Source organism: Hippoglossus stenolepis, chromosome 11 (assembly GCF_022539355.2).
Source record: "Hippoglossus stenolepis isolate QCI-W04-F060 chromosome 11, HSTE1.2, whole genome shotgun sequence".
Classification (NCBI taxonomy): Eukaryota; Metazoa; Chordata; class Actinopteri; order Pleuronectiformes; family Pleuronectidae; genus Hippoglossus; species Hippoglossus stenolepis.
Genome location: NC_061493.1, coordinates 20,865,238 through 20,881,350, shown reverse-complemented (window position 1 = coordinate 20,881,350; position 16,113 = coordinate 20,865,238). Strand labels below are relative to the sequence as shown.

Sequence of the window (16,113 nt, the reverse complement as noted above, 5' to 3'; positions counted from 1 at the left end):
CCTCCCTGGGCCTGCAGCTCAGGTGAGACGGACACGCCCACTGCCATGGCGGACAACACAGGTGTTAACAGAGGAGACTTCTTCATGAAAACACACACAGGTAACACACACATTAAAACATTCAAACACACACAGGTAACACACATTAAAACATTCAAACACACACGTAACACACATTCAAACATTCACAAACACACAGGTAACACACACATTCAAACATTCACAAACACACAGGTAACACACATTCAAACATTCACAAACACACAGGTAACACACACATTCAAACATTCACAAACACACAGGTAACACACATTCACAAATACACACATTCAAACACACTCTCAGGCGAACACACACATTCACAAACACACATGTAACACACATTCAGATACACCAAGGTGAACACACACACACAGTTACACAGGATCAGGGGGAAGTCTCTGATCCGCCATTTGTATATTTCTCGCCGAGGGGGCGGATCTTTAAGTTTCCATCCCAGCGACAGGAACCAGAGTCGGTATCGAGTCAGGAACAATGTGGAGGAAACGAAGCTCGTAGTCATTTCTCCTCTAGCGTCGCTTCACCTGCAGGAAGAAGAAGAAGAAGAAGAAGAAACGATGGTGAGTGAACCGACGAACTTCTTTAAACTCTGGACGAGCTGCTCGTGACCTTTAAACACATCCTCCGTCTCTGACAGGATCGATACGACGACCTGGACCTGGAGTGTGATGGAGGAGGTGTTGCAGTGAGTACTTTGTACTTTGTATTACTGCCAAGTCAATATTAGTACTTTACTGTTTATGTTGTGATGGGATTTGTAGTTTTTAATACTGTGAAGTCATGAGTATTAATACTTTACTGCTTATGTTGTGATGAGGTTTGTAGTTTTTAATACTGTGAAGTCATGAGTATTAATACTTTACTGCTTATGTTGTGATGGGGTTTGTAGTTTTTAATACTGTGAAGTCATGAGTATTAATACTTTACTGCTTATGTTGTGATGGGGTTTGTAGTTTTTAATACTGTGAAGTCATGAGTATTAATACTTTACTGTTTATGTTGTGATGGGATTTGTAGTTTTTTTAATACTGTGAAGTCATGAGTATTAATACTTTACTGCTTATGTTGTGATGAGGTTTGTAGTTTTTAATACTGTGAAGTCATGAATATTAATACTTTACTGTTTATGTTATGATGGGGTTTGTAGTTTTTTTATCCCCCACAAATCATTTAATAACGTGTTTTTGTGTCTGGAAGTTTCACTGTTTTTAGATGAATATTTGTTTGTTTAAATATTATATTTTATATATATATATATATATATATATAATATAATATTTTTCTTCAGGAAAAAGCAGCGTTATTTGGTGGGATGTTCAAGAGACCCTCCAGATCTGCAGCTCCACTTGTCCAAGACCAGGTGACTTTGTACTTTTAATATTTACTTTATTAGATTTAAAGCCAGAAATGCACTTCACTGAAGAGGTGAGCAAAACAACGATAATGTTGTAATAGTGATTTGATAGAAACTTGTCAACTGATTTTTCTACACCATCTTTATGTCTTTTGTGTCAATAGTTGTACTTTATGTTGTCATTTGTTGATGAACCTTGAGTCAGTTGTTATATTAACTAGATTTTGATAAGAATAGAGCTGAAAATGATTATATTATATTGTCAATAGAAAATTATTTATTATTATTGAAATCACTTTTTTTAAATTAAAAATTCCAAACACTTAATTTAAGGATCATTTTAAATGTGAGATTCCTCTGCATTTCTTTGTTAAAGTAAATAAACTGTAATATCTTTGGGTTTTGACTTGATGTTTGGAAACATTTTCACAATTTTATGACATTTTATGAAAAGAAGAAAGAAAGTTAATGAATACAATATTCAGCAGGTTTATCAATAATGAAAAGTTTTTTATTTAAATGTATGTCAGCATAATGTCATGTTCTGTTTTGACATCACAGGACAATTTATCAACCAAGAGTGAACTTTCCAACAGCAGCGAGAGTCTGAACAGCAACAAGGTGGGGGAATGTTTCCTGTTGATACTCAAACCTTCAGTTCATTTCTCTGATCATCACTCACTCGTGTAAACTGAGGAAATTCGTCACATTATTAATCAGTGAAAGTTTATTATTCGTGTTCAGGAGAAAGGAGGCGGGTTGAAGGGAATGTTCAAGAAGACGACCAAATCTGCCAAAGAGGCTCAACCACAGGTTTGTAGTGTCTTTCTTTAACTTATCTTGTTTTCTATATTTAATAGTATAATATTCAACTTTTCCATAATATAATATCAGTTTTTTAATAAGTAATACTCTGAAAGTCTGTAATTTGAATATACTGTAATTAAGCTTGTAACCTGAGTACTTGCAATGTGTTTTGACCTGTAGATGAGATCTAGTAAAACTTTAGTTGTGTGTTGCCAGGTTACCCTCTCTTCGCAAAATCCTGATCTCTCTGCCAGTAGCGACAGTTTAAAAGAAAACAACAAGTCATCAAAGGTAAACTCAGTTTCTGCTCTGTGATATTTTCATGTTATTCTCTGAAACTAAACTTTTCTCTGGACTGTTTTTGTTCTCCAGGACAAACCAGGTGTCCTGGGTGGGATCCTGAAGCTAACTCACAAACCAGGACATGTCCGGAGGCCGTCACAGGTGAAACTCGATCCTCACCTGGGAGATTCAGTTATCACGTGAATCCCCTGGTGTTGTGTTATGAGGCTGACGGATCATTTTGTGTTTCAGGATCTTTTGGAGAGTGAACTCTCAGTCAGCGAGGGAAGTCAGTCTGAAAACACTAAGGTGAGTCTCATCAGATACCAAAATATAACAAAAAATGATAAAACATAGTAATTATTAACATGTTACAAGGATAAATGAATAAATACATAAAAACAAAGTAATGATACGTAGACTTAATGTGACATTTGGTTGTATATTTTCCATTTTCCGACTATCCTGACTCCTTTTGGTTTTTCAAGTTACTGCTTTTACTGAATCTTTGAAATTAGATCATTTAAAGTTATAAAATAATTAAAATTTACAGTATAAACATATGTGGTATGTTGCCTAAAATTAAGCAAATTAAGCAACAATGTCTACGCTGTAACAACAATCACATAAATGGTCCCCAAAACCATTTACAAAACTTGAGTTTATTAAATTAGCATCACGTCCTGAGTAAAAACATTTATTTATACAACTTATTTCTCCAAAAGAGCCTCGTGTGATTCCTCAGTGACCCACGTGAGGGGCTCTGATGTGCAGAGCTTATCACGTTGAATGGAACGTTTGCAATGTGTGTTGTTGTTGTTTTTGTGAGCGAGGTCGAACCTGCATCCATCAGCACTTTGACCGACAGCTCTGGCTCATGGGTAGATCCCTGCCCGTCGCTCTGACCGCTGCAGCCGCTCGATAACTCAGAGTTCATGTTAGGTCAGATATTAAAGTAACTCATGATCTGACGTTTTCACTCAACAGGAGTCGGGTGGGATGTTGAGTGGGATGTTCAAGAAAAAGAAGACACAATCTCAGGTGAGAGTTGAGGATCACACTCGTCTTTAAAACATGTGCTACATCATTAGTAGATGGAAATAATTGTGGATGCTTGTTTCTCGTCCTTCAGGAGGATTTGGCTGCAGCAAGCGACAACGACAATGTGTCTGTAACTGGAAACACTAAGGTGAGGTTTCTTCAAGCCTGTAAACTCTATAAACTTGTCTTGTACATCTTAAAGAGATTCTAATGCTGCTCAGACACTCCTCAGGTTAGTCAATGGACTAATTTAACGTAAGTGTTGGGAGGTGTTTGTTTCTGTGTCAGGTAGAGAGAGTGAAACCTGCATGAAAACCAGAGGACTGCTGCTCCGAGGGAAAATCTTCTTCAACTGCAGTTTTAATATTATTTCTATTTTTTGTTTCCAGGAGTCCGGTGGGATGTTCGGTGGAATATTTAAAAAAGCCCCAAAGTCAAGGACACAATCTCAGGTGAGAGTTGTTTATCTCACTCGTCTCACTTTAACTCTGTGTTTCTTCATTAGTTGAGGATAAAGATTGTTGACGCTTGTTTCTGTCCTTCAGGAGGATTTGACTGCGCCCAGCGAGCTCTCAGGCAGCAACGACAATCTGTCTGCTACTGGAAACACTAAGGTGAGTTCTGGTAAAGCCTGTAAACTCCATGAATTCGTCTTGTACACTGTAACACAAACGGATTATAATCTGGAACATCTGAACCGTAACATAACATCCATTTCCACTGCTGCTCAAACACTGGATTATAGCCTCTGGTGTCGTTTAACACAAGTTTCCTGAGGTGAAATTGGGAAGGGCAAGATAAACCCTAAGGCTTCAGCCGCTGTGTGAATCTCCTGCTTGTTCATTTGACGTCAGAAAAAAGAAGGAATTCGTCACTACAATCCTCCACTAGAGGAAAATAGAATAAATTGTAGTTTAAATGTAATTTTTATTTTTCCAGGAGTCCGGTGGAGTGTTCAGTGGAATGTTTAAAAAATCTCCAAAGCCTTTCGGAGCGAGGACACAGTCTCAGGTGAGATTTGAGCGCATCACTCGTCTTATTTAACATCTTTTTAACATTATAAAGTCGATGATAATAATAGTGGATGCTTGTTTTTGTCCTTCAGGAGGATTTGACTGCACCAAGTGAGATCTCAGGCAGCAACGACAATCTGTCTGCAACTGGAAACACTAAGGTGAGGATTCTTCAAGCCTGGAAACTCCAAACTCCACCATTCAGGAAATGCTTCACTAAAATCCTCCTCTGTGGGAAAATGTTGTCAAACTGTTTAAATGTGATTTTTTTTATTTTTCCAGGAGTCCGGTGGAGTGTTCGGTGGAATATTTAAAAAATCTCCAAAGCCTTTGGGAGCGAGGACACAGTCTCAGGTGAGATTTGAGCGTATCACTCGTCTTATTTGACATCTTTAGTCGTTGATAATAATAGTAGATGCTTGTTTTTGTCCTTCAGGAGGATTTGACTGCACCAAGTGAGATCTCGGGCAGCAACGACAATCTGTCTGTAACAGGAAACACTAAGGTGAGGATTCTTCAAGCCTGGAAACTCTGTCAACTTGTTTTTTATCTGAACAAAACATCTATTTTAACTTCCAGAGGTAGTTAATAAACTATGTTTGTCCCTTTAACATCAGGACCCATGAGAAATGCTTCATTAACAACTGTGGGAAAATGTTGTCAAACTGTTTAAATGTGATTTTTATTTTTCCAGGAGTCCGGTGGGATGTTCGGTGGAATGTTTAAAAAATCTCCAAAGCCTTTGAGAGCGAGGAGACAGTCTCAGGTGAGAGTTGTGCGTCTCACTTGTCTCACATTTACTTGTGCGACATTATTTGGAGATGATAAATTAATTTGTTGACATTTCTTTGTCGCCTTCAGGACGACTTGGACGAGCTCTCAGGCAGCAACGACAATCTTTCTGAGAACAGCACCAAGGTTTGTTCAAGTCGTTTCCTACATCCTCAACTGATAATTCCAACCATAACTGTAGATCACGTGATCGTTAATGTTTGATTTTTTTGTTTTCTCAGGAGAAAGGAGGAATTCTGAGTGGTGTGTTCAAAAAGAAAGGTGCCAAGTCTCAGTCTCAGGTGAGAAGGAAGTTTTAATGTTTTAATTTGTAATAGTTTAACAAGTATTAAAGGCTACACTGGTTTGCACTTTGCTTTGTGTTCTCAAGATTGAAAAAAGTCTTGATAAAATCCACACATCACACAGGGCCTGATTTAAAAGAATGTATTTGTTTAATCTTTAGTGAAATTCAGGGGTCTGCAAACACTCCAGTGTTATTTATTGGTTGTTGTGTTTGGTTTATGAAGTAGTTTGACTGCAGCATTTTCAAACGTATTACTTACTTACTCATGTTCTTCCTGCTCATGCTCATGTTCTTCCTGTTCATGTTCCAGCTCACTGGCTTTTATTTACTTAAAACAAAATATTTTCCCAGATGTGTTATTATCTGATTCTACTCATTTTATAAACAGATACATTCTAAGGTCTGATTATATAATTTTGAAATGAAACATGAGTGTGTCCTTTTTCTTTTTCACATTATGAGAGTTATAGTATTTCACTGTTTGCAGGATAACTTGTCTCTGGAGGGGGAACTCTCTGCCAGCAGCGACAGTCTCTCAGAGAAGTCTTCAAAGGTAACGGACGGGGCTCAGTTGTAACATTAACATTCAACGTTAACGCTAAAGCAACAGCTGAAGATGTCGGTTTGAATCCTAAAGAGCTTTGTCTCCTCCGTCAGGGTGGAGCCAAGAATCTGATGAACCTCAAGAATCCTTTCACCTCCTCGTCTCAGGTCCGTTTCCCAACCAGGAAGTGGTTCATGCTGTTGATTAGTGAAACGCTGATAACAAATGTTTTGCTTCATATCAGGAGAAAGAAAAGACCGAACCCTCGGGAGACTCAAGTGAGAATATCTCCTCCACAGAGAAGCCCAAAGGCAAACAGGTGGGGTTTTGTACCAGAGTCACTGAATCTCTTCTCTGCTGCTTCAACAGTTTGGTCTGAGACATGAATCTGTAAACGATCAGATTTCTGAGAATAGTAAAGAGTTAGAATAAAGTTCTGCTGTAAGTCAGGATCAGGATCAGAGCTATGATCTGTTTCTTTAAGTCTTTGTCCTGTTTCAGAACGGTTTGACTGCGATGATGAAGAGCACGTTCTCCACCGACAAACGGGTGAGATGTCGTTTCTTCACGTGATGTAATAATCCACAGAAGATATGAAGCTGGTGATTAGTTTGATTCAATAATTATCTCCATCCACAGGAGAAGAACTCTGACACTGACGATGAGGAGACATCGGAGAACGAGGAGAGCCAGCCCGGTCACAAACAGGTCCGTCAGGTTTTCAAATGCTTTAATTTACTTTAGGTTCTTGTTGACGTTCATGTGTTTGATCTTGATATTTTTTTTCATTCTCATTCAGAATAAATTTACCGAGGCGATGACAAAGCTGAACCCGTTTCGATCTGCAGCCAAAGTAAGGCTGGTTTAGATTGTGATGTGTTTGTAGAGAACTAAGGAACATTTCTACCTTTTTTAAGTGGATGTGATTCAGTCACTTTTTGTCGATATACTTTCATCTTTCATATCTGATGTCTTTTGTGCAGAAAGACGCTGAAGACACAGAGAACGAGAAACTAGAGGAAGAGAAGTCGAAACCGGTCAGTCGACTTACTGTATCACCAATGAGTCATCGTGACCACACACACCCACACACACACACACACACACACGCACACGCACTCGTTTGTACTTCTATCTTAGTGAGGACACTCATCGACGTAATACATTCTCTAACCCCTTGCCCGAACCTAAACCATCCAAACTAAAGGCTTACTTTGTGTCCCCCCGTCCTCCTGCACAACACAATGTGTGTGTGTGTGTGTGTGTGTGTGTGTGTGTGTGTGTGTGTGTGTGTGTGTGTGTGTGTGTGTGTGTGTGTGTGTGTGTGTGTGTGTGTGTGTGTGTGTGTGTGTGTGTGTGTGTGTGTGTTTGTGTCCTTGTCAGGTCAAAAGCAACGTGATCCAGCGAGAAACGAAGGTAAAGAGTGAAACCCCAGCGGTCCCACCCAAACCAACTGCAGAGGTTTGCATTGAGCGGAACGCAGCTGCTGCTCAGCGACATGTGGTTCATGTGAAGCTTCTGCTCTGACTCCTCCTCTGTCTGTCTCTGACTCTTTGTGTTGCAGGAAATGAAAAGGATATCCACACACGATAAAGTGAATCCAGGAGGGGCCGAGGATAATCAGGTTCAGTTTGCACTTCCCATATTTACAAAACATGCAGATATGCAGGATGTCTGTAAATGTTTGTTGTCTGTTACATTTAAAGATACATGTTTAATAACAATGTTATATTAGGCTACTTAGGCTTTCTTTTAAAAGCGTCATAAGTGGTTAAAGTTTCTAACACTGAGAGTATAATGTTTTGTCCTCCGAAGGATAAAAAGGAAATGATCTCCCGGCAGAAGAAGGACAAGGCTGCAGAGACTCCTGTCGTCCCTGTCCGACCATCAGGGGAGGTGGAGTAAAGCTTCAGTGGTTGTTTGTGTCTGGTTGGAGCTGATGTGTGTCCGTGTGTATCGATGCTTAACAAGACTGTTCTGGTTTGATTACAGGAGATGAAGAGAGCAGTGAAACCAAAGCTGAGCAGCAACCGTCAGGTACTGATGAGTTAGACTGAACATAAAGCTGTGCTGATACACAGCAGATTAATCCCTGACCACTGTTCCAAACACTTCTGTCTTTATGAACCATTTTATAGATCATATTTTAAAAAATCGGTTCCATGTCGGCTGCAGTTTAGTGACGTGTTTTGCGGTAATAGTTACATAAACTCACTTACTTGGCTTTTAAGAAATATAGTCAGAGTTTCCATTGCTAGTACCCGCTAAAGTTACTAGCCGTTATAAAATGGTTAAATTTGTTGTTTGAATATCTGTAAAATATTAGCTGTTAATCACATAAGGACAATATTGCACACACACACATTTCAATGCAAACAGACTTTGCTAAAATATGAATCATTTATTAAATGAGTTGTTTACTTTGCTGCAGAGCCACTCAGACGACGAAGGACTCAAACCAGATAAATCTGCTGAAGCCAAAGACGGAGACAAGGTGAATCCTCCAGAGAGTAAAACAGTAAGTCCATCTCTTTACTCTTCACTGTGGGACAGAGTTTTGTTTGCTTATTGATTTGTGATGTTGAACAATCCACTTGTCCTTTATCTTCTTATGGTTTGAATCCACATCTGCCGTGATGTAATCGTTCTACTTCCTGCTTCCTCACCATCAGTTCTCTCATGCCACGGACTTGCCGATCATGTGTGGCCCCTACAGACTGTGGTCAGCCTGGACTACAGAGTTGGATTATGTTGTTCGAGCTCTTTATTGAAGCTGTATTATTTGCTATCTCTGAAAACACAGGAGCCTTCAACAGAACTTATAAAAGTCGTGAACAATATTTAGGTCACGGCTCAAGTTGTCCCACTAATGGACTGATGCTTGTTAAGAAGTGGAGTGTGTTTATCTTTCAGTGATAAGAGCTGATAGCAGTGAGATCTAATATCTGAGATCTGAGCCTAGATGCAGTTGCTTCAGTCAAATATAATTGACTGATGAGTGAAATGTAGTTCTTCCAGTTGTTTCTCCTCACGCGCTCTAATTGCTCCATTTCTTTACAGACCAAGGTGAAAAAACACAAGCACCATAACCCGTTTATGTCTCGTGCTGCAACAAAGGTACATGACCGTGTCTTAGTGTTTATCCAAAAGGCTTAAAGTTTAATGTTTAATTCATCAACTTCTCACAGTTTTTAACAAAAGCTTAAAATTTAACTTTATTTTAAAGTACAAATAAAGTTTTATTCTCGGTCATTTGTTTATGGTTTGTTTTAGGCTGCGTCTGATGATGAAGGACTGAAAGAAGAAGATGAATCTTCATCCAAAGAGGAGAATAAAGACGAGGAGCTCGACGAGAAGAAAGAGGCGGTCAGCTGAATTCCTTCTCTTTCATTTCTGAATTTTTAGTTTTGATATTCATTGATATTCATTGATATTCATTGGAATCATTTTACTGTTATTACAGCTTAAAGAACATTTTAGAATTTGACCTGAGGTAACGCTGCTTTTGTTTTTCTTTTAGACCAAAGTCAAGAAACCTAAGCGTCACAATCCCTTCATGCCACGGGTCAAGGTAAAACTCAAACATGTGACTTGTCCTAACTTGTCTCCTCCCTTGACAACAGTCCCTGTTTGTGTTAACACTGTCAACGTCTTTTTCTAACGCAGCAAACCACAGAGTAGCAGCTCAAATCACTGGAGAGGAATGTTCTGTCAGAGCGATGAAATAATCGAATCGTTTAAACTCTTTATAACTTTAAATTTGTTTCTAAAAGATTGACAGAAGAAAGCAAAACGCTGTTAAGATGAGTCTGCTTCTGTCTCCGCTCATTTAGTCAGTGTTCAGTTCTCCACTCGTCTTTATCGTCTCTATCTCTCTTCCTGATTACTTCCTGATTCCTTGTCTTGTAATGCTCTCATGTTGTCATGGTTACAGTTACAGTAACATGGCTGAAAGTGGAAACACAATTATTTTGCAAGGGGTTTTGTAACTGGATTGTTTTGGAGCAAATATATCAGCCCAAAAGCAAAATGTATATTGATATGATAAGTGTTTTAACTGTGTGTGTGTGTGTGTGTGTGTGTGTGTGTGTGTGTGTGTGTGTGTGTGTTTGTGTTTGTCTTCATCTGTTTCAGGCCACGGTTATTCAGCGGCCCGGGCAGGAGGATTCTGAAGAGGTAGAGAAAATTAAGTCCAAATAGTGCATTTGAACTTTTCCTTCTCTTCCTTTACTTGTATTTGTGTAGTCACCTCTCTCACACACTGGGGCATTTCTCTATCAGCTCATTATCACAGTCTCTGCCTGACGTGTTGGAGTCTTACTCATCGTGGTTCAGGATTACAAAAGGTCTGTTTCAGTCAGCTGACTCTTCCCCTCGCCTCTGAAAACAACCTCTGTCGTGCAGTCGTTCACCGGGTTTGTCCCCGGGGCTTTTGTCTCAGCTCCCAGCAGAGATGATTACAGCCAACCTGTTGTGTTGTTGTTGTTCTTCCCCTGCTGACATGAAACCCACCCCCACCCCCCACACCTTCGCTCACAGTCTGTGCGCGAAAGATGAGACGAGATTAGGCTGCAATGTGGCCAGACTTGTTTCTCCGCTTCCCTTTTCAACACGTCCATTGAGGGTTTTCTTTCCTTTTACTTCTGCAAAAAACAGAAGGAACAACTCATTGTGTTCAGTGTCGCTTTTACCGTCTCTTCCTCCTCTGAATCCGAACACACGCAGGACAGAAAGACAAACAACATACATGATACTTAAGATGTGTTATTCTCTGCAGAGCCAGAGGTTTTGTCTTAACACAGGGTTTTAGAGACTGTATATTTTTTACATTTGTATTATATTATATAGATTTACAGATGCATGTTTAAGCTGTATGGTTTCTGTTGTCTCAGAACGATGGTGGGAACAGGTCCCTGTTCGACCGGCTGGAGGATTTCCGTGTCGACCCGTCACATCCTGAAAACCATCAGGTTAATATCTAAAACAAAAAATATATAAACAAATCACCAAATGTGTATTTTAACACAGTCTGATAAAATTGCAAACCCCCATACAAACCCTCATGTTATCTTTCAGGATGTGGAGGATCTCATGGAGTGGTGGAACACGGTGGAGCGTGAGTGACAAATAAGATCATTTTTAAACTTTTATTTCCATCTGTAAACACACTACATGACCAAAAGTACGTGGACAACAATGTTTACATGCATTTTTTGTGCTGATTTTCAAGGTTTGGGCCAATAAATTCCAAATTACATTTTATTCTTACAGCAGACAGTAGTTTACAGTTTATGGAAGCTTTCAAGCATCAATATAACAAAGCTTAGATCTGTTAGATCAGTGTCGGGCCTCATCAGTGCTCTAACGGCTGAAAGAAAGAAAATCCCGTCTGGTAGAAAAGTGTATTTCAGTATATAATGGGCATCATATTCTGGTGTATAGATATTGGCCTTGTGATGTTTCCAACATGATTGGAAACCTAATGATTGTCTTGTATTTCCTTGATCAGAATGGGAGGACACGCCGGAAGTTGAAGACATGACAGAAAAGGAAGAGGCCAAGTATGTGAAAGCTCACACATGTATTTTACTGCATCTCTTCACTTCACCATGTATACGTGTTATTAACCTGATACCTTTTGGTTTTATGTGCCAAAGTTTTGAGGTATCCACGTCTTAACTGTCTTTCATGAACCCAGTAAAACCAGTAGTCTCCACCTGGCTGGATCAACGACTGGAAAGAAAAGTCATTTTTAGATACGGCGACTTCTCTCTGATCACTTTCATACTTTCTCTTTTCAGGGCGTTTGCTTTGACGGCGGAAAAGGTGCAGAAAGGAATCCGTGTGTTCAACAAACTGTTCTCGGAGCGAGCTGAGAGTCTCTGGATGCACGTCATCGACCTCAACAGCATCGCCGACGGCTTGGACAAATTCAACAAGAAAACCAAGATCGCTCAGATCACCGGCGGCTCCACCAGTGCCATCGGGGGCGTCGCCACCATCGCTGGCCTCGTTCTGGCCCCGATCACCCTGGGAACCTCTCTGATTGTGACGGCGGTGGGATTGGGCGTGGCCACGGCAGGCGGTCTGACGTCAGCAGGCGCCGGCATCTCCAACCAGGTCAACAACTCGATGGACCGCAAGAAGGTGGAGAAGATCGTGGAGGACTACCAGGTGAAGATGGTGGACTTGAACAAGTGCCTGAAATTCATCAAGCAGGGAATCGAAAACCTGCGCAGGTTCGACCTGCTCAAGATGAAGAAACACGCCTACAACCGTGACTTCCCTGTGCTCAGTAGCAGCTTCTACGAGGACGGTGCCATGGCAGGAAAAGCCATCCTCATCAACGCCAACGAGATCATGCGTGTGGTTCAGATCGCCAACGTGGCCGGCAGCACGGCAGCCAGGGCGGTGCAGATCGCCAGTATGGCCACCGGCGTCCTCACCGGACTCTTCGTAGGCATGGACATCTACTTCGTGGCCAAAGACTCCAAAGAACTCAAGAAAGGGGCCAAGTCAGAGTTCGCTGCCAAAATCAGGGAAGTGGCAACGCAGCTGCACGACGGTCTGGTGGAGCTCAACTCGATACGGGAGGAGCTGCAGTCCACGACGCCGGAGGCCGTCGCCGAGGACGAAACGGCTGATCTGGAAAACAACGAGAAAAAAGAATATAAATATAGTTCAGATGAGGATGAAGATGAAATCGACCGCATTAAAAAAGCCATCAAAAAGGACATCGAAAACCGAGAATATGTTTGAACAAGGACCGGCTCAAAACTACAATCAGTCGTATTCTGAATGTTCAAAGAGGAGACATCACTCTTGATGAAAAACTGTTTTCTAAAACTTTTCTTTTAGGGAACTGTCTGCTCCACGGCTGATCAGCATTTTTCTCTCACAGGAGGAAGTGAGATTTGTGGTCAATAAAGATTAGATTAAGTCTCACATCTGTGCCAACGTCTCAAACGGCTGCGTCGCCTTTTCAGAGAGTGGGATTCAAAATGTTAATTCAATCGTGTATTTTGATAAAACTTGTTTTAGATTTATCAAAGAAACAAATGCAGAATATTTTCTAGACTTTATATTTTTGACTTGTAAGAGTCAAAGTTTGTCGGTTCATGTGAGAAACACTGGAGCTTTTACCGACCAGTGGTGGAGATGGTGTAAACTCAATGGGAGCTGTGCCTTTCTTATTAATAATCAGAAATACAGTGTGATGCAGTGTAGCATTAGTGTGTTTCATGAAGTTGTGTAGGTGAATGAAACCACTTCACCACATCATGTGCTGAAGGATTTAGATCGGATGTGGGATATTCACGATTTGTTTGGCTTAATGATAATAACTAATTTTAAATAATATTGATTTAATATAATAATAATAATACTAAGCTTTGTTTAAATCTGCTGGGAAAAATGGATTTATTCTTACAACAGTGCCAATCCTTTGTAAATGTAGCTGTTACTTTATTTCTACGCACATGGAGAAAGATATTTCATCTCATTAGGTTTTAGGGGGACTTTAGGGGAATAACTGAACTTGCACATGTTATTTGCTCATTTCGTCGAATTGTTATTAACATCATTTTTAAATTTGTGTTATATTATTTTGAACCAGTGTCAAATTCAACATCTCATTTTCCTTTTCACTCCAAACTTGGTCTTATTGTCATAGTATAACTGAAATGACCAAGCCAGCACCAAGCTAAGAGTTGTGTCGTCCGTACTGTTTGAACTTCATATTTATTTCTCTTCGGTCTTACTCTGGGTTGATCTGGTTGTTTGGTGACACCTTTTTAAGTGCAATAAACTGTAGAGCTTCATGTGTCATAAATGTAAATTGATAATAAAAAGTCAGAAACACAATCTGTGCAGTTTGTGAAAGTCTTGAAATGAAAGTGAACAATTTCCTTCTTCCGACAGACACTTCTTGAGTTGGTATTTATGAAGTTAATAAGGTTTATGGAAGGAAATCACAAATTGCTGTTTTTATTTGGATATGAAGACAGAAACTCTGGAGATAAAAGGACGCAGGAGGATTTCCCTGTTGAAAATCTAGACTCGTAGCTTCATGTTGACTTGAGCAGAATCAGTGAAGCAGAACCTGAATCAATCAAACTGACACAAAGCTGCTGGTCGGGGTTTGGAGCAGACGCCATTGTTCTTTCAACCACACCCAGCTGTGATGTCACCGTGTACCGACCACACCCATGAGTAAACGTTACCATCACTGAAGCAGCGTGAGAAGATGGTGTCTATCGTACTGATAGATTCATGATAACAGAAAAGGAGCGATTGTTGTGAAAATAGTGAGAACAAGTGACATTTAGTTAAATCCAGAGTTGAAAAGTTTACAATAATAAAAGTTAAATTGCTAATTTAGCCTTCAGACGAATACCCACAGTTCTCTGGGCTTAACTTCTTCAATGGTAAAAAAATGTGATAACTGATAGAAGAATAACATTGATGAAAAGTAATACATCTTTTTTTACACACCTACGAGAGGGTAGATTTATTTATATCAAACTTTACATCTAACGCTGATCTGGTGAAAACAGATCAATATTTTTCCAAAACTAAAACTACGTTTGAATTACAATAAAACACAACATTAAATTGTACTTTTCCCCTGCACTGTGAAGATGTCCAACAGTACTGTGAGGTAAATGTTGAGATATACTGATTTTAGAAAGTATAACCAAACAGCTAAATCAACACAGTTAGAAATAAAAATGAATTCTCTGAAAATGTTAAATAATTCATTCAGCAGCTACAATTAAAAATAGAAAATTCATAATAAATAGAACTTGATGTACAGGCTGCATTTCTGCCGTGAAATCATAAACCTGATAAACGATTCCGTTGAATTTCCACATTGACTTTCCACATTATTTCTTTTCTATTTTTAAACCTGCTCCCCTCGTGTTTGCATTCTCTTGTTGTTGACGCTCCTGAAAACCCAGGAGTCAAACCCATGAGTCAGAGTCTCTGCTCCACTCCCACAGACACAGGTAGGCCTCAGAGTGGCCCCGCCCCTCTCCCAGGTGAGTCCACCGCCAACCACAGAAACCAGGAAGGAGACAAAGCCCTCAGCTCCTGCATCCTCTCAGACTGAAGACACCCAGGTGAGACATTCCACTCCTGATCCTGATCCTCAGGATGTCCCTGTGTCACGTCACAGACATGTTCTGGTGTCTCTCTGGTGTCTCTCGTGGTTCAGAGGCTCTCAGGGCGTGTGTGGGTTTGTTTTGAGTTGCTTTGTTTGACCTGTGTGATGTTGTCAACGCTGCAGTGGGGGGAATATTTGTGATTACTCGACATGGAGGTAAATACACAAAACATGGCAACATGAGATGAGAGAGTAGAAGCTGCACGAACAACTGTTGTTAACGGTGATTTGCATGTTGTTGTTTTGCATTTTATTTTACTGTAAATATATAATATTGCATGTTTCTATAACTATAAGCTAACTGATAATATAAGCATCTGTGATTATAATTATTTTTGACTTTTGTCTTCAAAAGATATTGACCTGAGGGTGGATCCGTTTTTTACAGTTTATGGAAACTGGTGTTAATTTAATCTTCATGTTTCCCTTTGGTGCTAAAACCAGAAAGAAACTTTTATTTTTCCAGCCCCATTCTCATTATTTATTAACTTCAAATGTTGAAACTAAATATATAAATGAGGAAATAAGAAAAACAGAACAGAACAAAACCAACATATCACAGCTGGTCTGGGGTTTTTTCTTACAATTTATGGATACTGGTGTTAGATTTGATTCCAAATTATTTTATTTTGTACTAAAACCAGAATGAAACTTTTATTTACTAGAAAACAAGAAAAACAAACAAAAAAAATCTAAATATTTGAAAAACTAAAATACGTGTAGTATATTAAAAACACACATTTCAAAATAGCACATGTGTTAGTGGAG

At 39.7% G+C, this 16,113-nt stretch overlaps 1 protein-coding gene across 7 annotated transcripts; it reads left to right on the top strand.

Annotated features, from left to right (window-relative positions):
- Positions 1–41: 41 nt before the first annotated feature.
- LOC118118172 (WASH complex subunit 2) lies at positions 42–14,042 on the top strand. Of its 7 annotated transcripts, none has more exons than XM_035171122.2 (40): positions 42–100; positions 472–620; positions 698–745; positions 1,349–1,420; positions 1,976–2,035; positions 2,159–2,227; positions 2,438–2,512; positions 2,594–2,665; positions 2,756–2,812; positions 3,491–3,544; positions 3,636–3,692; positions 3,934–3,996; positions 4,090–4,158; positions 4,484–4,555; positions 4,650–4,718; positions 4,840–4,911; positions 4,994–5,062; positions 5,252–5,323; positions 5,419–5,475; positions 5,571–5,630; positions 6,123–6,188; positions 6,293–6,346; positions 6,424–6,498; positions 6,681–6,728; positions 6,819–6,887; positions 6,979–7,032; positions 7,163–7,216; positions 7,563–7,595; positions 7,744–7,803; positions 7,995–8,075; positions 8,172–8,216; positions 8,611–8,697; positions 9,240–9,296; positions 9,453–9,545; positions 9,700–9,750; positions 10,314–10,355; positions 11,072–11,149; positions 11,256–11,295; positions 11,689–11,740; positions 11,981–14,042. In XM_035171122.2, the coding sequence occupies exons 1-40, from the start codon at positions 46–48 to the stop codon at positions 12,936–12,938; spliced, it is 3,468 nt and encodes a 1,155-aa protein (XP_035027013.2). In that variant the 5' UTR covers positions 42–45; the 3' UTR covers positions 12,939–14,042. The 7 variants fall into 7 exon arrangements, with proteins under 7 accessions (XP_035027013.2, XP_035027012.2, XP_035027014.2 ...); XM_035171121.2 differs by having other exon boundaries at positions 7,563–7,640; XM_035171125.2 differs by lacking the exon at positions 42–100 and having other exon boundaries at positions 382–620; positions 7,563–7,640.
- The last annotated feature ends 2,071 nt before the right edge of the window (positions 14,043–16,113 follow it).

What these genes read in the sequence shown, in the direction of transcription:
- LOC118118172 (XM_035171121.2), top strand. Translation starts at nt 46, where the DNA reads ATGGCGGACAACACAGGTGTTAACAGAGGAGACTTCTTCATGAAAACA. An exon ending in GAGCGAGGAGACAGTCTCAG is followed by an intron (nt 5,324 to 5,418) that starts GTGAGAGTTGTG and finishes TGTCGCCTTCAG; the next exon opens with GACGACTTGGACGAGCTCTC. An exon ending in AGCTGAGCAGCAACCGTCAG is followed by an intron (nt 8,217 to 8,610) that starts GTACTGATGAGT and finishes ACTTTGCTGCAG; the next exon opens with AGCCACTCAGACGACGAAGG.